Raw genomic sequence first — 25,956 nt, 5'->3', positions numbered from 1 at the left:
AGACAAATTGTAGTTAAATGCTAAAATAGACAAAACAGTAACTTATAGCTACAAAAATAGCTAAAAGTTAAGTTCACGAGATCTTTGATTTCTAGAAAGTCCTTGTTTGATCCGTTAGCCTTTGGAGTATGTGTTGGGGATCACTTTCAGCTACTACCACATCTAATTTTAGCTCAGTATCTGTAAAATAACAAATGGCAAATGAATTTAGCCATTTTTATGTTTGGCCCTTTTTATCGGCCATTTTGACTCGTGTTGACTCCGGCAGGTAATAAGTTGTAGATGTACATCCATTTTTGAAAGAGTTTTATTAAAATCCGTCTAGTGTATCACGTGATATTTTGCTAACAGGCGAACAAACGGGCTAGAAGATCACCGGCAACTAGAATTTAAAGTGCGCATGCGCAGTTTTGAGTAGCTGTCCTTGGTACTGAAATCCTTTCGGTTTAGATTAATTGAGTTTTTATAATTACCAACCATGTATTTTCCATTGTGAATTCGTTTAAAATTTAATTTATATAAAATATTAATTATTTTTAAACTCTGTAAGGATTTATCTTCAGTTAGAGGTCATTCAGGCTCCCCCCACCCCCAGCTCAGATTCTGTATCCGGTCTCTGACCATCTCTGTGGCCCAGCTGAAGCCGCGATGCTGTCAATGATTAGTGCGGATGTGCTGGAGGAGGGCAGGTAGAGGGAGAGGAGGAATGAGGGAGGGAGGGAGGGAGGGAGGGAGGATGCTGCCAGCGGAAAATGGCTGCTGCAACCTCAAGCCTATCCTGATACCGAGACGACATCAAGGTGGAGGAAGAGGAAGGAGAGAGGAAGATTGAGGCAAAAGAGAGCAGATGGAGGGAGAATGTGAGCGAGCCTGAGCGTTTCATGAAAGGAGGAGAGTAAAAAAGAGGAGAGAGGAGAGGAGACCCTGGGGGTGGGCTGCTGCAAGCGGCGGGCAACACCGAGCCATGGAGGGCGAGTAAGTCCTACATTTTCTTTTTTTTTTTAAATAATCCGCTCAGATTATTTCATCTAAAATCCAGCAACCCGCCTTCCAACAGAACGGAGCTGGAAACCATTATCAGTCCATCCCGATCCCAGCCGGCGCTGTGCAGCTTAGCAGGCTGCCGAGAATAAAAACACCATTACGTAGTGTTGAATCAACAGCATCCACCCAACATCCCACAAACCCACGAGACGTGAGAAATGTGGAGCCGCACTTCTTATCTCCAAATCCAAATAAATAAAAATAAAACACGCAGGCTCGTCCAAGGGCTCTAATGAAAATGTTTTAAAGCAGATGCAACAATTCTGCTAAAAACAACCAGTCTGTGTGTAAAAATGCACGAGGAGGAGAAGAAAGAGGAGGAAAAAAAGGGAGGAATATGTGCAGTTTGGGGCAGGAGCGTCATTCAGGAGAACAGGGAGGGATGTGGTTTTTATCAACGTGTCTCGGGGTTTCATTATGATTTTTAAAGCCAAACTTTATGAATGAAATGTGATTTTTTTTCCTCCCCTCTCTCGCTCATTCTCACCCCTCCTCTCCTCCTCTTCCCTTTTCCAACCGGGTCCCCTCCCCCATCCTCTCGTTTCCTCTCCATCCTCTCACTCCTTCCTTTTATTATGATCATAATCAGATGTTTTACGTTCATGTGTTTGATGTGAAATGAAACGAGTCGGTGTTCCGGTGGATCCAGGATGCGCAGAGCCGGTCCCATTCATAAAAAACAGATCTGATGTCGGGGTGTGTTAATGAGTCCGTGCAGCAGGGGCGGGATGGAGACAACCAGGAGAAAATAATTGCAACAATTAAAATACGATGTGAGAATGGAAAGGGGAAAATGCGCTTTTGTTTAAAAATAATTTTTAAAAAGACGAATGGAGCGCGCAGCTTTTTTTATTCTTTCTTCTGGGCCTCAGATGGAGAATGGGTGCGTTCATTGATACATCTATGTGGGAAACACTCATTCTTCCTCCTCCTCCTCCTCCTCCGCCTCCCGTTTGGCCATTTCTTTCCTTCTCAGCGGTATCTTGCTGCCTCCACGTTGCTCAGCTCGTGCAGGTTGGATCCTGTTTGGGCTCCAGGATTTGTGTTTCAGGGCCTTCCAGCGCCTCTCGGCTCTTTGTGTGATTTCATGGTGTCGGCTCCATTCACACAATTTAAAAAAAATATATTATTATTAAACAATTTCATCGTCCTCTCAGCCAGGGGCGCCACTAAGGGGAGTTGGGGGGGGGGGGGGGGGGGCGGGGCCACCCTCCCTGATCAGACAATCTTATCTGAGTCGAGATTTTAGTTGGTGTTCATTTTAAATTATCTCATTTGAAATAGACACAAACTGTAAATCCTACAGCCCAATGCAGTATTTCCACTGCTCATTCTCACCTTTAACCAGTTCTACACGGTTTAGGGGGTTCTCGATACGAGTGGGATCGTCAAAGCAAGGCGTAGGCGTTACAGTAGTCCCTCGATTATCACAGGGTTTACGTTCCACCCCTTATAAGTGGAAAACCGCAAAGTAGAAATGCTATATTTTATTTTTAAGGCTTTATAAACCCTTCCCACACTTTTGCAATGTTCTAAACTCTTACTTTTAACAACATATGTATATGTACTGTACAGTACCAGCAAAATTTTACTCACCAGCTCTGCAGAACAGCAGCTCGGTTCTGGTCCTGCAGACAGCGACGAAGCCCACCGCCCCGTCCAGGTTGATGTGCGCGTGGAGCTTCAGGATTATTTGTGACTTTCCTGCCAGCTTCATAGAGCTATCGTTATTTTTGACTTTGCGTTGCAAAACTTTCCCTTCGTTTTTGCAGAAAGCAGCGGCCGGAAGCACTGTTGCCTTCTGGGTAGTGTAGTCCTTTGAACTGACCTTACAGTTTAGGCTAATTGAAAGAAAACTACAAAATGGTGGGGCCGGTCAGAAATTTTAACTTTTTATCCCGCACCGTCCTAATCACGAGAGTAATATTAAAGTTGACAATCGTTGATAAACCACAAAAGTCAAATCGCGAAGTAGTGAGGGACTTCTGTACTTTGAAAGCGAGTTTAATCACCAGCAGTGGCATAAAGTTATTAAACAGCAACCACCCTCTCCCACGGTTTCCAAAGATGCGGAGGCCGAGTCGAGGCCACCTTCCCACCGCCGGTCAAAGTCCGTAAATCCATTCCATTTTATCTAGTTGGTGTATTATGTGTATAAAGTAAATCAAACAAACGCTGGGGTTGTGAAGTTAAAAAAGAAGAAGGTGGGTTTGATTCTTGAAGGAGACGCTCTCATAACTGACGTCTCTCTCTGGCCTGCCTGCAGTCTGCTGACGTCAAATCTTCAGCTCGATTCGGCTCGCTTGGAACCTCGATCCAGTTGGTCCTAAAACCCGAGCCGAAGACTCTGAAGCAGCCCGTGGAAAAGGACCACAAGTGTCCTCGCCTTCTGTTGTAGTTGGGACAGGCTCAGTGGAGCAGGTGCAGCCGCGTCTTGTTTGACTTTAAAACACGTCGTCACTCCCAGCTATAAGACAAAAACACGTCGTGTTTATTTATTCTGATGTTACAACCACTGAGTTGGTTCGGTTTAACTCGGACACGCCGGCAGCTGCTGCCTCGCTGCTCAGACGACATTCAGTTCTAGATATGAGGAAATACATATTTTAAAACATAGACAATAAAAAAACAATATAATATTTATGAAAACGATACAGGTAAACATCTTTTTAGTGACATGTATAAAACAGTACGTATTTGTCTTTAAGGAAACTAGAACTCTTGATTATATTTGGGGTATTTATATTCATCATTCATCAAAATGACCAATAAATATGGACAAACATGATCAAATAAGAATAAAGTCTATTCTTTACCATTTTACGTGATCTAAAGATGTCCCAGGCTTTACTGTCGACCTAACGTCTTCCATTGATGTGTATGATCACATTTAATCATGAAAAAATTATGCCAGAGACGTTTTACAGACCTCATAATTGTCCCTCCATGTTTAGGAACTTATTATTCAGCATTCAGTCAAACTGATTCACGTCTTCATGTTCATTTGAACGAAAAACTATTCTTAAATACAAAGGAGATCTTTTAGAAGCCCAAGTTTGTCTAAAGAAAAACCTTAGCAGACAGCGACGAAGCCCACCGCCCCGTCCAGGTTGATGTGCACGTGGAGCTTCAGGATTATTTGTGACTTCTTCATTTCTGCTACTTCCAGTTTGTTCTCCTGTCTTTTTGTCCATGTCTCTGTCTCCAGACCATACAACATAACTGGTCTCACCACTGTCTTGTAAAATTTTCCTTTTATCTTTGCTGACAACCTTTTTGTCACAAATCACTCCTGAAACTTTTCTCCATCCACTCCATCCTGCCTGGACTATCTTTTTCATCTCAAACCTGAACCAGGTTTGAAGCCCCGTCTCGTGTCAACGTCCATCAATGCATCAATGTTTTGGAGTTTTTGTCACCATTTTATTACAGAATCGAGTGCTGTGGTTGAGTATGTGACAGAAAAGAAATATTGATATCCGTTTATTTTCAGCAGCCGTTGAAGTTTGTCTTTTGAACGTGCAGACAGGGTTCTGGTCTCAGCCTTGTGCTCCGTTTACTGTTGACGCCAAAGTTTTGACTGATAAACCCTCACAGACAGATTAAAGCTCCACACATGTCTTGCGGCTTCAAGGATTCAGTGTTTTTTTATTTGTCATACACACCACACATGTGGTACATGAGGTGGAACAAAATTGTGTACACAGGGTCCCAGTTACATCCAGCCAGTATAAAATGTAAAAAAAAAAAAACAGTAATAAGATCTAAGATATGAACTAAGAAAAACATCAACTAAAAATACGCTAAGCACTAGTAGTACTAAAACAATATGCCGAACAGCAGCACGAACATGAGTCTGTGTGAGCAGATGAGCACGAATGAACACAGCAACATGAAATAAATCAACAGCATGATGTGATTTTTCAGTGATCGTTATTATTTCAGCCTTCTGTTATCAACTCTGATGACTGCAGAACATCCCCTTAAGACTTTCTTTGTATTAAACACAACAATGTACTAATATCACTTTATTTTCTTACCTAGAAAGTTATTTTATTATTTCCATCACATGGATTAGAACCCAGCAGGCCCTATTGACAAAAACATGGACGAAGCAACTTTATTAACTTCCTTCATCATCTTCTTCTTCTTCTTTCAACTTTTCCCTCTTCAGGTGTCGCCACAGTGAGTCATCCTCCTCCATCTCACTCTGTCCTCACTACAACTACCTCCATGTCCTCTCTAACTGCATCCATATATCTCCTCTTTGGCTTTTTCCTGGCAGCTGCATTTCTAACAACTTCCACCAATATACCAAATGTCCCTCCTCTGGACATGTCCAAACCACTGTCCCTCCTCTGGACATGTCCAAACCATCTCAGTCTGTCCTCTCTAACTTTATCTCCCAGTTGTTCAACCTGTGCTGTACCTCTGATGATCTCATTCCTAATCTTCTCCATCCTTGTCTCTCCTAAGGAGAACCTCAACATCTTCATTTCTGCTACTTCCAGTTTGTTCTCCTGTCTTTTTGTCCATGTCTCTGTCTCCAGACCATACAACATAACTGGTCTCACCACTGTCTTGTAAAATTTTCCTTTTTATCTTTGCTGACAACCTTTTGTCACAAATCACTCCTGAAACTTTTCTCCATCCACTCCATCCTGCCTGGACTCTCTTTTTCATCTCTTTACCACACTCTCCATTTTCCTGGACAGTGGACCCAAGTGCTTGAAGTCCTGCACATTTGTGACCTCTGCTCCTTGTAGCCTCACTGTTCCACCGACCTCCCTCTCATTTACACACATGTACTCTGTCTTACTACAGCTGACTTTCATTCCTCTTCTTTCAAGTGCATACCTCCACTTCTCCAAGTTCTCCTCCACCTGTTCCCTGTTCTCACCACAGATCGCAATGTCATCTACAAACATCATAGTCCACGGGGATTCCTGCCTGACCTCTTCTGTTAGTCGGTCCATCATCAGAGCAAACAAGGAGGGACTCAGAGCAGATCCTTGATGCACTCCCACCTCCACCTTGCAGCTATCTGTCACTCTTACAGCACGTCTCACCACTGTCCTGCTGTCCTCATACATGTCCTGTACCAGCCTAACATACTTATACTATAACCAGTATGTACCAGTCTAACATACTTATACATACTATAACCAGTATGTACCAGTCTAACATACTTATACATACTATAACCAGTATGTACCAGACTAACATATGTCTCTGCCATTCCAGATTTCCTCATGCAATACCACACCTCCTCCCTCAGCACCCTGTCATATGCTTTTTCTAAATCCACAGACAAAATGGAGTTCTTTCTGACCTTCTCTGTACGTAGCAGCATTCTCAGAGCAAAGATGGCATCTGTGGTGCTCTTTCTCAGCATGAAACCATACTGCTGCTCATAGTCACCTCTCGTCTAAGTTTTGCTTCCCACAACTCTTTGTCAGAGATAGTTTTGGAAGCTATATGTAGATAGACCTTAGACTTAGACCTTTCTCAGCTTCCACCATTTACTCTTTTTCTCTTCTTCACAACAACAGTCATTCTACACACAACCATCCGATGCAGTCTGGCGACGCTTTTCCCTGCCACAACCTTACAGTCCTCAATCTCCCTCAAGTTTCCTCTTCTACACAGAATAGTCTACCTGTGTTATTCTTCCTCCACTCTTACAGGTCACTCTATGTTCCTCTTTCTTTTGGAAATAGGTGTTGACTACAGCCATTTCCATTCTCTTGGCAATCCACCATCTGTCCTTCCTGGTTTCTTTCCTTGACGCCAAACCTACCCATCACTTCCTCATCCCCTCTGTTTCCGTCACCAACATGTCCTTGCAGGTCTGCTCCGATCTACCTTCAGACACATCACCCTATCTGGCACTCTTTTCACCTCTACTACATTCTTTGCCAACTCCTCCTTTAGGACCAACCCTCCTCCGTTTCTATTTCTAGCCACACCATGATAAAACAGTTTGAACCCTGCTCCAATGCTGCGAGCCTTGATGCCCTTCCACTTGGTCTCTTGGACACATAAAACATCTACCTTCCTTCTCTGCATCATGTCAGCCAGCTCTCTACCTTTGCCTGTCATTGTTCCCACATTTAGAGTTGCATGTGTCCTCAGACCAACGGTACATTCTTGACTTTTCTCTTCTCCCTCTGTCTCCTGACACGTTTCTCTCCTCGTGGTCTTCGACTAACAGTAGCACAATTTCCACCGGCACCCTGTTTGTCAACAGCATCAGCGGTGGTCATTGTTAACTCGGGCCTCAACCGAGCCAGTATGGTGTTGCTTAGATAAACTTGCATTATAGTTTTGACAAAAATGTTTTATGTCAGACGTCCTTCTTGACACAACCCTCACCATTTACCCTCGATTTGGACCGGCACAAGAGATACACAGGCTTGTGCTCCCTAGTGACTGGTTTCTTTATTAACTTCCATTGTACAAAAAAAATAAAATAAATAAATAAATAAAGGATTATGAACACACAGAAGCAAGGCAAGAACTAAGTGAATGAGCACAAATAATTTGCAATATACTGTATTTTCATATTTTACCAAAAGCAATTGATTGTTTACATGAAGGGGGTGGGGCTTAAAGCTTATTTTGAAACCAGCCTGCGAGGAAGGCTGGCTTCAAGTTCAGGGTTTAAGCCCGAGGTCTAGATAGTCTGATACAACTATATAGACATAAAAAAGTTTTTGAACAAATATTTAAACAACAAAACATACTTTGAAGTAAACAGTTTGAGTAAAGACAACAAGACAACAAGATCATCTTTGGGCTGTAGCGAGAAAATCTGGCTCAGACACTGATTGGTTGAGTTTTCGACAGATGAGGAATAAATGCACAACTTCCATCAAAGCCACAAAACTATTTCTTATTTCAGACCTCCAAAAATCTAAATGACCCTAAAAGATTCTGGAAAACCATCAAATCTCTCTCAGACAGCTGCCAATCATCTGATCTCCCATCACAACTTCTCGTTAACTCTGTTCCTGCGTCAAATAAGCACGAGATCCTGAACTGTTTCAACAAACATTTTGTTGCTTCTAGTTCGTTATTTGACACAGTTACTGATGGAAAATCAGCCACTTCCCCTAAAAGTCAAACTTCTACAAACCATATCTCTCCTACAAGTCAATCTTCAGTAAACCTTTTCTCTTTCCCCGTTCTCAGTTAGTGAGGTAAATAAACTGTTAAAAGATCTAGACTCTAAAAAATCTGCAGGTCCAGATGAACTTCCACCTTATTTCTTAAGGCTGGCTGCTCATATCATCACAGTCCCTGTGACCCACATCTTCAATCTCTCCATAAGCCAAAACTCCATCCCAGACACTTGGAAAACAGCCTTTGTTCTTCCTTTGCTGAAGGGAGGTGACCCCACCTCACTGAACAACTATCGTCCAATCTCTAATCTCTGCATTTTAGCCAAGATTCTAGAAAAACGGATAAACTCTCAAATCAAAAATTACCTGGACTCATTTAACATCTTACCTCCACATCAATCTGGTTTCAGGAAACAACACAGCACAACCACTGCTTCACTGAAGGTTCTTAAAGACGTTGTTGAAGCATTGGATGCTAAGGATTATTGTGCTGCACTTTTCTTAGACCTGTCTAAAGCTTTTGACACTGTGGATCATAACATCTTGTGTCATAAACTCTCAGAAATTGGTTTCTCAGAACACACCATTGGTTGGTTCTCTAACTATCTCTCAGACCGGAGGCAATGTGTTCAACATAATGGTACTTCCTCCAGTTATTTAACAGTCAACAATGGTGTACCTCAAGGCTCAGTCTTAGGACCCACCCTCTTTACATCTAGATAGGTAATGTAGGTTAGAGCATCCCTGATGCATTGTTACATTTCTATGCTGATGACACAGTTGTTTATTGTCGAGCTAAAACAGTTGATAAGGCTTTCCAGCTTTTGCAATCTGCATCACCCAGTCTGATTTGTTCCGCCTCAAACTTGTCCTAAACGCCGACAAAACCAAAGGGATGCTTTTTTCAAATAGGAAGTTGGTCCCAGCAGTTCTTCCTCAGATTTTATCCTCAAATGGTGTCCCCATTGAGTTGTTGATTCCTATAAATATTTGGGTATCTTGGTCGATTTGCATCTCCCTTTTAAGCTCCACGTGGAAAACTTGGTAAAGAAACTGAAAGTTAAACTGGGTTTCTTTTTCAGAAACAGATCCTGTCTAACTCTGAACGCTAGGAAACACCTTGTATCTGTGACCTTCCTTCCCTCCATTGATTACGGTGACATTATTTACATGAACGCTCCTACAAGAACCCTGCAGATGTTGGATGCTGTCTATCATGGTGCACTAAGATTCATAACTGGCTGTGATTATCGTACCCACCACTGCACCCAGTACTCACTGGTTAACTGGTCATCATTAACTTCACGCAGACTCTCTCACTGGTACATTTTCATCTTTAAATCACTTCTTGGTCTGCTGCCTTCATACATCTCCTCCTACATGTCTCTGCGTGAGTGCAGCTACAGCGTGCGCTCTCAGGACATTATTACCTGCAGTGTTCCCTCAGTGAGGACTGAACTAGACAAAAGGGCCTTCTCCTACTCCGCTCCTGTTTCCTGGAATATCTTGCAAAAAGATCTGAAGCTCTCGACCTTGACCTCTCTAAGTGGCTTCAAATATCTGTTAAGTTCCTGGAACCGATGCACACATGTTCCTGTTTTTAGTTTTCTACACCGCCTTATAATCTAGCTGTTTTTTGTTACATTTCCTTTTGATAGTCCTTTTGGTTGCCATTTTATTTTAACTTGTAAAAAATTAAATTAAATTTGTACGCATCTTTTATAATTATCTATTGTTGTCATTGTTATCCACGGTTGTCATGATCTTTATTAAAATCAGGTCTCTCTTGTAAATGAGTCCCCGAGGCTCAATGGGATTAACCTGTATAAATAAAGGTTGAATGAAAAAAAGTCTAATTCAGTTAATGACGTCATGTGAAGACAAGGATCTCTGGAGGTTTTATGGTTACTATTTTTTATAGATACAAATATAAATTAAGCTTCAATAACACTAAAGTTCATGCTCAATAATCCAGGTAAAAATCCAACAATGTTCAGTCAGGTAATCTGGATGGCTTATTTTTTTGTTGAGACGTTTCATCCTTCATCCAAAGGACTTCTTCAATCTGAGGAAACACCAAACAAACTGATTTCCACAAAAGACATACTCCGTAGTAGAAAAAAAGACTCAACAAGTTTAATGGTGATTGTGCACATTATCAGGAGGTGACTTTGTAACGTCTGTACTGCAGTTTTTCCTATAAGACATCAGCAGAATAAAACTCCAGTTACAGCTACTGGTTTTGGTGTGACGCCCTAATGTTACGTATGACCCTCCTCTGTCTCCGTCCTTTTGAAGCCCTCCTCTCAGCTGAATAACTGCATGTGTTTTAATCCCATCTTTCTCTTCAATTTCTTCCTGGCACAGTGTGCGTGTTCGTGCCGTGGTGATGACGCGTGATGACTCCAGTGGCGGTTGGGTGCCCCTTGGAGGCGGCGGCCTCAGTCACGTGGTCATATGCAAGGGGCGGAGCCACGATGGAAAGGGGCGGAGAGAATACATCGTACGAGGAGAGCGGCTGCGAGATCGAGCAGTGAGTGTGTGCGTGTGTTACGGTTGTCTTTGGTGCCACGTTGCCGTCAACAACAGGGTTGCCAACGGTCCCTCAATATCTGTAATCGCCCCGTAACAGAACTTTAAATAAAGCATTCCCGATTAGATCAATAAACTTTGATCCATGCTTTTAAGACTCAGTGGTAGATAGGAAACATCGACAAAACGTCTGCCCTAAAATAAATAAATAAAAAAAATCTTCAAAATTATGTTTTTTATTTATGTTGGAGTGATATCTATAAAATTGCAACCCTCCTGCTGCCCCTGGATCAAACTGACCTGCAAGGCCTCATGGGTCATTTTGACCCAAAGGTAGCAGGAGGGTTAAACTGCTGTAAAATTTTGCACACAACTTTATATCACTGCTGAGACCTCATATATAAAAATAAAAATATTATAAATGTTATTGGAATTTACTCATATGCAGCACTAAGAATTTTAATGTATTTGTTAAATTAATATCTATGAATCTGGACAGGTATGCACGTCTTCCTGCGTTTACAAGGGGGTGCTGCAGCACCCGCTGCACCCCTACTCCCCATGACTTCATAGAGCCTCCGTTGTTCTCTCTCTCGTACACTGTTTATTAATTAAGGCATCACTACAGAAAATCACTTATTGATCGAAAGTCATGAGTCACGTCACCTACGACCAATAGAAGCCGCTGTAGAATACGTGCACGGGAATAAAAAGCAAAGTTAGCTACCAAAAACAAAAACAAAAAACAATAATTTCACATCGTGTCAGCAAAATATTTATATTGTAATAACGTGAGAATATAGTTTATACATGTTTTGTTGTAATAATTTACCTCTAAATTCCCGTCCCCCCCAATACAAATTTTACTAATGTATGTTTCTGTTTCATCTTACACGGGACTGCATTTGTTTTTCTGGTAAATGGTCAGAATGGTTGTATTTACCTTCACAACCAAGTGTTGTCTGGACCAGTGGTGCCCGGTCCTGGTCCTTGAGGACCACTATTCTGCATGTTTTAGACGTTCCTCTCTGTTGACACACCTGATTTGAATGAATGAGTGAATGACAAGCTTCTGCAAAACTGAAGATGGGAAACATCTAAAACATGCAGGACAGTGGCCCACGTGGACCAAGATTAGGCACAGCTGGTGGTCTAGACTAATGGTTTCCCAACCTTTCCGTTTCTGACCCACAAAATGAAATAACAGCAGCAGAAATGTGTGACCCCAATGATGGTTGGTTTAAAAATGCTAACATTGCAACTAGGCCAATTAAATAAGGGCTTAATGCCCTCAATCATCATTAGACTGTTTTTACAAACCGGATTCCAAAAAAGTTGGGACACTAAACAAATTGTGAATAAAAACTGAATGCAATGATGTGGAGGTGCCAACATCTAATATTTTATTCAGAATAGAACACAAATCACAGATCAAAAGTTTAAACTGAGAGAATGTATCATTTTAAGGGAAAAATATGTTGTTTCCAAATTTCATGGCGTCAACAAATCCCAAAAAAGTTGGGACAAGTCCATTTTTACCACTGTGTGGCATCCCCCCCTTCTTCTTACAACACTCAACAGACGTCTGGGGACAGAGGAGACCAGTTTCTCAAGTTTAGAAATAGGAATGCTCTCCCCTTCATGTCTAATACAGGCCTCTAACTGTTCAATCGTCTTGGGCCTTCTTTGTCGCACCTTCCTCTTTATGATGCGCCGAATGTTCTCTATAGGTGAAAGATCTGGACTGCAGGCTGGCCATTTCAGTACCCGGATCCTTCTCCTACGTAGCCATGATGTTGTGATTGCTGCAGAATGTGGTCTGGCAGTATTGTGTTGAAAAATGCAGGGTCTTCCCTGAAAGAGATGACGTCTAGATGGGAGCATATGTTGTTCTAGAACCTGAACATAGTTCTCTGCGTTAATGGTGCCTTTCCAGACATGCAAGCTGCCCATGCCACAAGCACTCATGCAACCCCATACCATCAGTGATGCAGGCATCTGAACGGAGCGTTGATAACAACTTGGGCTATCCTTGTCCTCTCTGGTCCGGATGACATGGCGTCCCAGTGTTCCATAAAGAACTTAAAATCGTGACTCATCTGACCACAGAACAGTCTTCCATTTTGCCACACTCCATTTTAAATGACCCCTGGCCCAGTGCAAACGTCTGAGCTTGTGGAGCTTGCTTAGAAATGGCTTCCTCTTTGCACTGTAGAGTTTCAGCTGGCAACAGCGGATGGCACGGTGGATTGTGTTCACTGACAATGCTTTCTGGAAGTATTCCTGAGCCCATTCTGTTATTTCCTTGACAGTGGCATTCCTGTTTGAGGTGCAGTGACGTTTAAGGGCCCTGAGATCACGAGCATCCAGTAGAGTTTTACGGCCTTGACCCTTACGCAAAGCGATTGTTCCAGATTCTCTGAATCTTTTGATGATGTTATGCACGGTTGATGATGATAACTTAAGTCTTTGCTATTTTATGCTGGGTAACACCATTCTGGTATTGCTGCACTATCTTTCTGTGCAGCAATGGTGGAATTGGTGATCCTCTTACCATCTTGGCTTCTGAGAGACACTGACACTCTGAGAAGCTCTTTTTATACCCAATCATGTTGTCAATTGACCTAATTAGTGTTAATTGGTCTTCCAGCTGTTCGTTATATGCTCAATTTCCTTTTTCCAGCCACTTATTGCTACTTGTCCCAACTTTTTTGGGATTTGTTGACATTGTGAAATTTTGAATCAACATATTTTTCCTTTAAAATGTTACATTTACTCAGATTAAACTTTTGATCTGTCATCTATGTTATTTACAAATAAAATATTGACATTTGCCATCTCCACATCATTACATTCAGTTTTTAATTCACAATTTGTTTAGTGTCCCAACTTTTTTGGAATGTGGTTTGTAGTTACACCAACATGTTTCATCTCTTGTAGCATTTAGGGCTGTTAAAATAAAATCCTATTAACAAATTATTTTTTCTTTCTGAAAATCTTTGTAAGATCCCAAACTTAATATTTTGAAACCCATAGCAGAGTCCTGACCCCAACTTTGGGAAGCACAGATCTAGACCAATGGTTCTCCAAAGTTGTGGCCTATGAAAAACTAAACGTGGGGTCTTGAAAGCGTCAACAGGGATCAAACCAACCTAAGAATGATTGTCAATAGTGGTTTTAGCCTTAACTGAAATAAAAATATCACAATAGATAACAAGGCTCATTGTTAAATGGCTCATTAGCAATATACGTGTGAAAGCTTTGAGAATCATTGACCTACACAACACATCTGAACACTCCCCTCTGGTGTTCTTTGTTTCTGAAAGTTGACAACCCTAGGTCAACACCACCCAAAGACTGTATGCGTTAATGTCGGGGTGCTTGCTTTTTTTGATTGTTGTTAGTTACCTGGAAAACTGTTTGTGTCTGCAGCCGGTGCTGGAGTGTGTGGTGCAGAAGGGATTAGTGTACAACAAGGTGAATCCCATCTTCCATCACTGGAGAGTAGAAGATCGAAAGTTTGGCCTTACATTCCAGAGTCCTGCCGACGCCATCTCCTTTGAAAAAGGGCTACAGACTGTCATAGACAAGCTCGACAGAGGTACACAACCCGGAAATGCATTTCATTGGTTTTCAACCAATACCAGTGGTGGTACTCAAAATCTCTCCGGTGTTACTCAGAACTCGTTTTGGTATAAACTATTAACAAGTTATTTAAGAAGGTAATTAACTGTTATAGTGCAAAAAAAAAAAAGTAGTCCAAAAAATGAGTGGTTCAAGTTACGTAAAATTTTGACTTGAACTGTAAAAAACTTGAAAAGATGGGAAATACTTTAAGAACCCCTGTAGAAGCTTGACTGGACTATGGTTAACCCCACCAGTGAAGCCTCCTCGGACTTGTTGGCAATACAATGTACAAAACACTGAAGACATTTGATTCAAGCTCTCTCAAAATGTATTCAGTCATTGTGATGCAAACAAGACCACAGTGCATGAACTGTTGCTTTTCTCAGCAATGAAAGCACTGAACCATCACATCTTCAACCACACCATGAAGTCTGGGTTTGGCATCTTTTTCTCATCTCCATGGCTCCCCTTGAGTCAGTTCAGTGATCTAAAATAGTGTAGGACGTCAAAGATAGACACAGGCTGGTTCACATCAATCTACAGCTCATATACTTGGTTTGCTGGGTAAAATTTGAAGACTGACAAATGCATTAAGTTAGTAATCAAACCATCTTCTAGAGTTTTGGGACACATCCTCAAAAGTGGACAATGATTCCTCATGACCTTTCAGCCATTACGACTGAAACCCGTCAACCAAAGAAGATTCAGCTAGGCCTGTCGCGATAACTAATTTTGCTGAGCGATTGTCTCAGAAATTATTGCGATAAACGATAATATTGTTTGAAATTTGACAATAATATTATATATTTTTAATATTAAATATTGTCAAATTTAAGAAGAAATGTTGGTAAATTTTTGTGTGTAGTACGTTTTTTACCACTGTTTGACAGTATAAGACTGTTTGAACTGAAGGATGGATAGTGAGGGAGTGTGCAGCGTGTCTTTTTAAGAAAATGGGAGGGAGGCACCTTGACATGACATGGGCTGTCTCTCGTTCCTGTTTTTTTTTGGTTCTCAAATGGCAGACGCTCGGTGTAGTTTGAGCTCTTTAGCAAAGCGTTTGTCACACAAAGCTTTTAATAAAAAATCAGTAAACAAGTTCTCAGATTCTTTTTGCTGAGAAAAACAACTTTTTAGACGAAGACACGGGTTTCAACCGTGAATTTTGGAGCTTCGACAAGACGGAGGTTTTTTCCTGAGGTCGGCCTGTTAGCTTAGCTCGTAGCTTAGCTGCTTTTAACGATCCAAAAACGTGATTTTGGACGATTAAAACTGATTTTAAAGAGAAAAGAGAAAGGGAGGGGTCAGTGAAGAACACCAGAGTTGAGCCTTTTATCATCCAGTGTCTTCAGTAGAAAGAGACACGAAGAAACGATAAAGCCGATTAATGAAAACGAGGTGGATAATTTTCATTTATCATGCGATTAATTGATTAATTGTTTATCGCGACAGACCTAGATTCAGCCACAGATGATCAGGCCTTGATGTGCTTCCTTTAAATAACTTGTTGAAGGGTTAACGTTGCGATAAAGAAGATTGTTAGGTCTGGAGGGTTAGGTGTCCAAGTAGATTGGCCAGTTTGTTTCCTCAGTCTATCCAAAATCTGTAGTATGAGTTTGTTCGTTTGTTAAAAAAAAAAAAAAAGAACCACTGCCCTGAAAGAAAATCATCGAGTGTAAAGAAATCCATTCTCCTGTTCTCAAGGCTCTGATTCCCCGTCATCCTCCACGCCAGAAGAAGCAGACACTGAGGACGATGGACAAGCTGTGAGTGTCCGAGCAGTTTTTAACATTTCTTCATGCAGACATTGATGCTTCTAACTTCTGAGGTGACGTCCGACCGCTGTCAGTCTCATACAGGAAGTGAGTCATCGTCCAACAGCAGAAAGGAGATGCTTCCCAAACCCATCACCATAGTGACAAGCGAGTCCTCATCTACCTGTTTTGCGCGGCCCGAAGAGTTCAGCTTTGGATCCAGCCATGGCGTCACGACTCACACACCTGCTCAGGTAGACTTCAGATCTACGTCCATCAGTGACACTTCACAGTGAGAATATGAGCAAAACGCATCAAGACAAGGACGCTCTTTATTCCTAAGTGTTTCTAAAGCCTGGTCCTCGAGGCACACTGCCCTCCATGTTTCCAGCACATCTGTCACAGGAAATCAGTTACCTCAAGTGCTTCATCAGGTTCTGCAGGAGTCTAATATTGACCAGTTAAATGAAACAAGGTGTGCAGAAGCAGGAAAATATCTAAAACTGATGTGTGGCCTATACAATAGGACTAGGAAAAATGCTAAAGAGCGACATTTTAGTTGCTTTTATGCTGAAATGAAAACCTTTTCTGGTGGATTAATCAATACAAAGCAGCTGTTTGAAATCAGGGAACCTCTAAAACAGGAATGTTGGATGAACGGAGGACTAGGACTGGGAATCACTGCTGTGGGTTGAGGTTTGAGACGATTTTTATGTTCCAGAGTCATCAATTTAAACCAGGTGTGTAAATCCATACATCTTATTAAAACCTACAGGAAACTGAAACTTGAGATCCAGAATCTGAAAATGTTGATGTAAACTGTTAACTTAGATGTTTTTGGGTTTTTTTTGTATTTGATTAATCAGTTAAACTCTGGTGTTTTTAGGCTGGTAAACATCTTAAACCAAAAGAGGACAAAGATGAGATGAATGGATGAAGTTAGAGTGGACAAAGAGGTTGTGGGAATGAGAACAAAGTGAGATGGAGGAGGATGACTCGCTGTACCCTAAAGAGGGAATAGCCGAAAGAAGAAGAATAAACATCTTAAACCTGGAAACCTGTTTGTACTGAGGTCCAGGGTTTGGAAACACTTGGTGACATTTTAGCCAATTTTTAGGAAGCGGAGTTGTAAACGATGTGTAGCTGTGCATCTATATGGTGATCTGTTAGCTGAAAGCAGGTGTGTTCACAGAGAAACATCTAAAACCTGCAGGGTTGTGGGCCCGGAGGACCAGGACTGAGAAACACGACCCCAGGATGAGATGTAGCTCAGTTTTTGTGAAGCCTTCCACGAGCAGAGCAAAGAGTACACGTTGTTCCCGACTCACTGTGTAACCCTACACCCTCTCCACAGATCCACACAAGGCCCGGACAGCACCCACTCTCACAAATGACGACTGTGTTGAACCCCCCAGCACCCCCGCCCCCCCCTCCTGCTCCGCCGACTCCTCCCGTGGGTCCCCCGGCCTCGTCTCCTCGGTCCCCCCTGTCCCCCCTGTCCCCCACCATTTCGCTGCTGGAGGAAGGAGACCTTCGCAGCGTGGACCCCTGTAAAGATCTGTGGGGTTCTCGGGGTTATGAGGATTACAGACGAGCGGGGGCCACGAGGACTATGGTTGGGGGTCTGACAGGGGGAGTGGTTGTTGGTGGTGGGGGCAGCCTGCAGGACAAGTCGGAGCTGTGTGTGGTCCGCTTCGAGAAGGAGCTGGCCGGGGTGGGGACGGCTGGCTGTGAGGTGACCGTGAGCCTGGACAGCAAAGCCTCCCAGCGCCTGTCCTCGTCCTCCCCCACCTGTATGTCCATGCCCAACGCCGTGTCAGGAGTGTCCTCAGGTGCCGGCTCGCCTCAGGAGACGGGCAAAGGCTCGCCCTCTCCCTGCTGCATCCACACCTCGCTGGCCGCGTCCCGGTCGCGGACTCGTAAGCGAGGAGGGGGGGCCAGCGGCGGCGGCGACCCCGGGGTCATCTCGCCCGACGACGACAGCCCCTGCCCCCAGGGGTCGTCGTCGTGCTCGTCACGCTGCGTGTACTGCCGCTCCGTCTTCAGCGCTTCGGAAAACGGGCGGGGCCGCTGCAGAGACGCCCCGGACCCGGCCCTGCACTGCCTGCGCCAGTGGACCTGTGTGTGGTGCGCAGAGAGCCTGCTCTACCACTGCATGTCGGACTCTGAGGGGGAGTTCTGGGAGCCTTGTTCGTGCGATGACTCTTTGGGGGGCCACCCGCACCCCCTGTGCTGCGCCCGCTGGTTGGCCCTCCTGGCCCTGTCGCTCTTCGTGCCCTGCATGTGCTGCTACCTGCCTCTGCGCGCCTGCCTGCGGTGCGGGGAGAGGTGTGGCTGCTGCGGAGGGAAGCACAAGGCGGTCCGATGAGGCCAGGCGAGGGGGAGGGAGGGGTTCTCTGGACCAGGAGCATTAGGAGGAACGGTGCTCTCAGCAGACCCCAGAGCTCCTCCGACACGGCCCTCCGAAGCCCCACAGCCTTCCACTGCGTTCAGCTCCTTCTCTTTTCAACCTGGGGGTGGGGGAGGGGCTTCCTCACCTGCTGCAGGTGCACTCAGATCAGACTGTCCTCTGGAGCCTTCACACTGACGGACGGTTGATTTAGAGCGACGTTGCCCCAGAAAGATGGCAGAGGCGACGACGACGAGTTTCAAACGTCTGTTTTGTTTGATTTTTAATTTAGGAAGAAAAAATAAAAAAAACAAAAGATGTTTATATATATGATTGTTATAATTTTAATTGGTATATTTTATTAAATGTAAAACACATCGACAGAATCCCCAAGTGGCACACACACACGTACGTATTCACAGGCACGAGATCTCGGGGGAGTTTGCTTTTGTATCGGCCTGTTCGTCCGTCAGACGGACAGACGTCACCCTTTACCTCTAATTTTACCTCAGATGTTACCGTAGGAAGTAAAAGCACGAGGGTTGAAACTAGCGAGCACACGTGCGCAGTCTTTAAAGAAAGCGTCTGAAACCACAAGTATTGTCTTCTAGTTAACGTCCCACAGAGGGGGAAACATTTACAGATGCAAAGAGACGATTGTTGTTAAGGGAAGCTGCAATGACACCCACCAAGACTTCAAGTCTCCTTGTGATCCATTATGGTCCTTCGTAACCAAACTTCTGTTTTCTGCTAAAAAAAATAAAATGGAGAACGTGTCACGCGGTAAACACCCTCACTTTGCACATACCCCCCCACCCATCTCTGTGAATTTTTAATATTATTCATTAAAGCATCTCATTCATCTCTGTAGTTTTTGAACCACACAAGGTGCTTAAACCGAGGCCTCTGAGTCGACCCTACCTTAAACACCCAAACGCTCCCCAGAGGGACGAAACAAACCGACCTGTCGAAGGATTTAAAGCAGGGCTGTTCAACCTGCGGTCCGGGGGCCAAATCAGGCCCAGGGTGGCTCAGTTCGGACCACCGATGAGTTCATTTTTAAATAAAACTAGATTTTAAATCGCAAAACAAGTTTACTTAATGAGAATAACCGCTGGATGCCCATGAGCTCTTGGCTTCCAGTAACTGTGACCCCCCGAGCAGTTTATGAATAGTCCCGATTTAAAGGAAATTCCACCAAAAAGAAGACAAGAAGTGCAATGATTGATGTAACGGAGCGTAGTTTTGTATCAGTCGTTAGTTTAGCAGAAATGGAAACGTGTTGGAAGTGAAAAGTGTAGCGCGTTACTGCGTCTGGTCTAAAACACAAGATGTGCTGACGTTTGGAGAAAACAGAACCACGGCTGCAGCTTTAAACCGAAGCAAAAGCTGCCATTAAAAATGAAGTTATACCAAAACGTCCATAAAATTAGAAATCCGAGGTAGCTGGGTCACAAAAAAAAATAATTTGTGTTCTCTAAATATTTTGTTTTAATATGAAACAAATTTACAGCTTAGTTTAAAAACCAGCCCTGAAATATTTTTCTTACATTTTAGTACAAACTCACCGGCACCTTTGGGTCCTCATGTGCCGTCGCTCAACACAAATATCTAATCAGCCAATCACGTGGCAGCAATTCAACACATTTAGACGTCCCCATCAGAAAAGAGGATTTAAATTTACTCACCGCCAATGACGAAACACAAAACGGTTATCGTGAACTTTATCAAACGATGCCGTTTGAAACTGTTTACTCCGGTAGTTTTCCAGATGTATGCGGGTACGCACTCAATGTAAACAAAACACTCGTCCAAATTAGCCAAGAAACACGTGGAAGCTTGAGCCACGTGTCTGACCTCCGTTAGACTGGCTGAGGTCTGTGTAGGTGAACAAATACGCCGGGATCTCTGAGAAGACGAGGTTAAGGATGAATCTGCTGCTAAACACAACGGAAGTGAGATCGTAAATATTGGGGATCGAGCAGAGCGTCGTAAACTTACCGTTTTATCCGATTGTTTTAAAGAACAAATCTGAGTATGAAGCGAAACATTTAAACGGCTCTTCAGCGGACGTCGCCACGGTTTATTTCCTGTCGCTTCCGAAGTTTACGTAGGTAAACAAACATCCAGCTGCAAACGTTTAATTTGGCGACACATTGAAAAAACTGCAGGTATTTTTTTTTTTTTTGTGGTAATTTTATGAATTGCTTTTAGACCAGTCTTCACGACTTTGCAACGAGTCCCTTTAAACGTGACGTGGTTGCTGGAACTGCTGGGATTTTCACAAATGACCATCTTCCGAAAAAATAGAAAACATCCACAACTTCCTGTTGTGTGTCTGAAAAGGCCTCGTTGATGTCGGAGGACGACAGACGGGCAACACCAGGGCTTAACTTGTAAACCGACTGATGCTGGAACACAGATAGCAGGCGGTCCAGCGGGGGTTGTGGTGTCTGTGCATCCTTCCCCCAGAAAGTTTGGAATAAAAGAGATGCCATTTCCTACATTTCGGTGTATTTTAACCAGATGTTAAACATTTTATTAAATTGATTAAAAACAGGTCTCTCTTGTAAATGAGTCCTCGAGGCTCAATGAGACTAACAACCTGTATAAATAAATGTTGAATAGAAATTACTATTGTAGAAAGTAACAACAAGCCGAGCAGCTCCGATTCTGTCAACCGTCCTAACCTTCAAAATGAGAGAGTTCCCGGATCTTGTTCCGGCAGGACCCGGTTCAGATTAACCACCGACAGTCGCTCAAATAAATCGTTCCAACCCAAAACCCCGTGTCTGAACGCACCGCCCTGAAGCAGCAGAAGACGAGAGCCACGTCCGTCCTCAGGAACCTGAGGCTGCAGTTCACGCAACAAAACACAACAATTAGAAAAACATGGTTTGATGAGTCTGAGGAGACGGTCGGGGTTAAAATCCCAGATCAGCAGTTCCTGAAACAAAGACCAACCACCGTGTGACCTTCGGTCATTTGAAACAGTGTTCGTCTTCATTCCGACGCTCGGTTTGAACTTCAGCGACTCGGCTTCGCACCTAAACGCGCCGCTGCGATTGGCTGATTAGATTTCTGTGTTAAAAACTCAACAGGTGCATCTGACAATGATTTGTTGTTGTTCTGACGTCTAATCAAACTTACACTCCCTTTTGTTTTTTTTAAAGGAGCAAAATTATTGGTACGCAGCACAAAGCACAGGAAGTCTAAAAGGTTTAGGAGAATCTGTGGAGCTCCTTACTTTAAATGGACGGCCCAGCAGTTGTTGGAGGAATGCATGTCGCCCGCCACCAGTCAGGCCAGAGTTCAGACTGAGATCATCTTCTGCTGACAAACGTTATTCTGGTCAAACCTTGAAAACATTCATCGTGCAATCAGAGCAAGTTGTGTGGACGACCCTCAGCTACTACCACACCAAACCTTAGCACAGCTGTGAAATTAGTTGTGGCGGCCATGTTGAATTGGGATGATAAACGTTAACCTCTAGACGACAACCCCACGAATACTTTAGGAAGCTTTAAATTGCAAGTGGTCAGTGAGATATTTTGCTAACGCCACAGACAAACATACAGGTGAAAACATGGTTGCGGGCGATGATAAAAACGATCCCAGGTTTGAATTCAAAGGTGAAATTAAAATCAGCGTTAAAGATTCTGGCCTGTCAGGAGCTTCTCCACGCGGTGCAGGTTTTAGGTTTAGTCCAGATCTGTTCAGACTTGAGGACAGGAGGGTTCTAAAGGAAGCCCAGTCTCAGACTGCCGTCCCCACAAACGTCCACGGTGCGACTCTTCAGAACCCGTAAAGCCATCGCGCACGGTCCAGTACTCCTGACTCAGAGTCCGGTTCTGTCCTTCGATCACAGCTGCAGGTCCCATTCTTACATCTCAATAAATGTGCCTTTTGATTTGAGTGATCAATAACTTATGATTTCTGAGTAACTCTGTATTAAGTTGTATTGTTTTTATCGGTTTCTGACGGTGTGCATATTTTCACATGTATGTATTTATTAGTTTGGAAGTATTTAATGAGATATTTATTTATTGAGATATTTATTCTGATTATTTTTGAGACAGGATTTTATCTTCTGTGCTGTCTTACTTCTGACTTTGTGCCAATGTGCTGCTTTGAGGTGTTACATATCGTGGGTTTGTATCATTATTAAACCCTCACTCTATATTTTAAACTCGTGTTGGTGTCTCTTCCACATGTGCTGCTTTTATCCAACAGTCAGGGGAAAAGTCAGGAAATATACTCCGCAAGGAATTAACAGCAAAATATTTGTCATTTAAAAAGCCGTTCGGAGGTTTGAAAGATACATTTTTATTCAAAACGATGTTAACAAAATAAAACCTCTGTGAAAGAACAAAGGTGACGTTAACAACGAAAATGTCTCGGGGTGAGTGTTGAGAACGCCTTTCAGCTACTAGCAGATCGAATTTTAGCTCAATATTTTGAAACCCGACTGAGTTAACGCTTGCTGGCTTTGGCGGCCATCTTGAATCAGGTCAGCTCCAAAAGTCAACCAGCTGCAAGTCCTGCGATTATTTCCTGAACGTTTCACTAGAATCCATCCAGTGGTTCATGAAATATTTTGCTAACAAACAGGGTTGACATGAAAGGCATAGCAATAGATCTGGAGTTAGCTCTCGGAGTATGCGTTGGGGATGACTATCTGCTACTACTCCACCAACTTTAGCTCCAAATCTGTCAAACTGACCAAGTTATGGTCATTTTTGTGATTGCTAAGGTTGATTAGCTGTGGCAGCCATCTTGAATCAGGTTATAAGTTGTAGCAGTCTTCTTTCTGAGTTTCATTAAAATTTCTCTGATGGTTTACGAGATATTTTTCTAACAGATAAACACACGTAGTTACACGACTGTCCACCTTAAAGGGCGACGGGCGATAACCAGTGTTTTGTGAGCAGAGACTCCTCATGACGTAATCGACTACTTGGCTGAATACATGTGCTGCCGCTTGTGTTTGAGGATCTCGGTGGAGGTGAGCTTCAGGTCTTCGTTACAGACGTCACAGTGATAAACCCTCGTCAGACAGGACGCCGAGGAGGAGCCCGCTCTTCCTCCCTCCGAATCTGAAACCCAAAGAAACAAACTCGTCATCTTCTGAACTTCTAAAGTAACCGGTAGAGTATTGACCGTCCACAGCGGGGTTCTCTGACCCTTGTCCTGCTGCTGCTGTTCTCCAGCAGGTCTGCAGGAAGCTTCGTGGTGCATGCGCTCCAGAGGAGTCAGAGGCATGTAGAGATCACAGTTAGGACAGCTCCAGAAGGTCCGTAGACACTCGCTGTACAGATCCTTTGAGTCCTGCCAACATTAAAGGTTCAAGAACAAACAGAGTGTTATCAGTCCAGATATGAAATAAGAGGCCCAGCAATCACTGGAAGATCGCAGAGGTTTGTGATCCGTTAGCGCTTGGACTAGCTGCTACCATGCCAAATTTGAGCTCATTGTGTGTGAAATTGACGAGTCACGGTCATTTCTGTTTTTTTAGCTGTGTTTACCTTGAATCAAGTCAACTCAGACACAAAAACATTCAGTGCAAAAGGTTTAGAAGACATAAAACACATCACAGAACTGCCAAGTTTGATCGTTTGAGCATAAGATTTTATTTACTGGAAAAAGTCGAATACTTTTACTCTAAAATTATATTTTTTAGAAGAAAAAATGTTTTATATCAAATGTTAAATCTTCATTTACTTAAAAACATTTGTCTATTTACTTCAGCATACTGTCTGTTTTCGTCTCCATATGATATTTTTTTAGCTTTGACCTAGCTTTTTCTTATATTTAGCTTTTAGCTAACTTCTTGCTACTTCTAGCTTGCCTTCTGCAGCTTTTATCTAATTTACTTCTTTTAAATTTTAGCTAGTATTTTGCTTCTTGGGTTAAATGCAGCTCTTAACTAGCGTGGTGCTATATTTAGCTTTTAGTAATAAATATGCTACTTTTAATATTAGATACCGTTATGCTTTTAGTTGTTACCTTTTCACAACTTTTATCTGTTTTGCTTCTTTTATCTTTAAGCTATTCTTTTGGTACGTTTCACTTTTAGCTAACATTTGTTATTTCAGCTAGCCTTTTGCTGCTTTTATCTTTGAGCTAACCATTTGTATTATTTAGCTAGCTACTTTTAGCATTTAGCCTGTGCACACTTCTACCTCTCTTTTCACAAGCATTAGCTTTTTGTTACCATTTTGTTGCTTTTAGCTACTGTTGTGCTAGTTTTTGCTAACCTTTTGCTTCTTTTAGTTTTTAGCAAGTGTTTCTTTTTGTTTTAACAACAACCCAGCTTCAGCTTCTTTCAGCTTCTTCAGGCCATTTCAGTGAAGCTACTCAGCTCCCAGTATTCACACATTTCACAGAAAATCTTGTGAGTAAATATTTTATTACCTGCCTAAATATTTTGTTCTGTTTTAGCCTATACCTGCATCTGAATACTGAGTTAGTAAAAACTGTGCGAAATCATCATTTAAAGTTTTATTTTTTATACAAATCTCCATCACAGAGAAGAAGGAAGACAAATTAAAATCAAAAGACACAACTAATCTAAAACTTAAAACCCTTATTTTTAAGACAATATTTTTCTGGATTGCATTCAGACTCACAGTGAGGCAGTTGTAGGTGAAGAAACTGGTCACTCGCAGACCTCCTTTAATTGGGTCCGGTTTGGCTTCTGCTCCTGGGAACAACGGGTTCATGTCTGGAGCTTTAGAGTAAGACGAGTCCGACTGACACTGAGGACCAACGTAAAGGTTCTGGGTCTGGAGAGCTGAGAGTCGACGAAGGCTGTAACAAACCTGGAAGGAGAAGGAGCGAGTAAAAAAAGTTTAAAGAAGAAAAACAATATAAATTCACTAACAACAAAAATGTTCAAGAGTGACTAATGACTCGCAAAAACTGAATTGTTGAAGCAAAACGAAGCAGAACACAACCTAAAAAAAGCTAAGGGCTAGCTTAAGCTAAACAGAAGTCTGTCTGATAGCAGCGAAAAGTTAGATAAAATATATAGTAGTAAAAGGAGAGTGACAAGCAAAAAAAGGTTGGATAAATGTAGCAAAACTCTAGTTAAAAGCTAAAATCTAAACAAATTTATAACAGTTATTTCCTGTAACACAAGGTAATGCCATGTAACACCAGGTAGCATCATGTAACACCAAGTAACTCCAGGTAACATCATGTAACACCAAGTAACTCCAGGTAACATCATGTAACACCAAGTAACTCCAGGTAACATCATGTAACACCAAGTAACATCATGTAACTCCAGGTAACATCACGTAACACCAAGTAACATCATGTAACACCAGGTAACATCATGTAACTCCAGGTAACATCATGTAACACCAGGTAACATTGTGTAACACCAGGTAACATCGTGTAACACCAGGTAATACGAGGTAACATCATGTAACTCCAGGTGACATCATGTAACACCAGATAATACCAGGTAACATCATGTAAC

The 25,956-nt window shown here is 42.7% G+C and overlaps 2 protein-coding genes across 2 annotated transcripts in view; one reads left to right on the top strand and one right to left on the bottom strand.

The window, feature by feature from the left end:
* Window positions 1–728: 728 nt before the first annotated feature.
* Window positions 729–18,449, top strand: spred3 (sprouty related EVH1 domain containing 3). Its single transcript, XM_037678319.1, has 6 exons — window positions 729–975; window positions 10,536–10,701; window positions 14,133–14,301; window positions 16,032–16,093; window positions 16,177–16,335; window positions 17,436–18,449. Exons 1-6 carry the CDS (start codon window positions 965–967, stop codon window positions 18,447–18,449), a joined length of 1,581 nt encoding a protein of 526 aa, XP_037534247.1. The 5' UTR covers window positions 729–964.
* A 4,930-nt stretch (window positions 18,450–23,379) lies between these two features.
* dhx34 (DEAH (Asp-Glu-Ala-His) box polypeptide 34) overlaps window positions 23,380–25,956 on the bottom strand; it is an 11,061-nt gene continuing 8,484 nt past the window's right edge. Inside the window, exons 14-16 of the mRNA XM_037677647.1 lie at window positions 25,100–25,291; window positions 23,654–23,798; window positions 23,380–23,566 (exon numbers count right to left, since the gene is read on the bottom strand). Coding sequence (XP_037533575.1) covers window positions 23,424–23,566; window positions 23,654–23,798; window positions 25,100–25,291 — 480 coding nt within the window. The 3' untranslated portion in view covers window positions 23,380–23,423. The remainder of the gene's footprint in view (window positions 23,567–23,653; window positions 23,799–25,099; window positions 25,292–25,956) is intronic.

This window comes from Nematolebias whitei, chromosome 6, assembly GCF_014905685.2.
Source record: "Nematolebias whitei isolate Nwh7 chromosome 6, NemWhi1, whole genome shotgun sequence".
Lineage (NCBI taxonomy): Eukaryota > Metazoa > Chordata > Actinopteri > Cyprinodontiformes > Rivulidae > Nematolebias > Nematolebias whitei.
This window is presented reverse-complemented; position numbering and strand designations above follow the sequence as displayed.

What these genes read in the sequence shown, in the direction of transcription:
- spred3 (XM_037678319.1), top strand. An exon ending in AGCGGCTGCGAGATCGAGCA is followed by an intron (nt 10,702 to 14,132) that starts GTGAGTGTGTGC and finishes TTGTGTCTGCAG; the next exon opens with CCGGTGCTGGAGTGTGTGGT. An exon ending in CGACTCACACACCTGCTCAG is followed by an intron (nt 16,336 to 17,435) that starts GTAGACTTCAGA and finishes CCCTCTCCACAG; the next exon opens with ATCCACACAAGGCCCGGACA.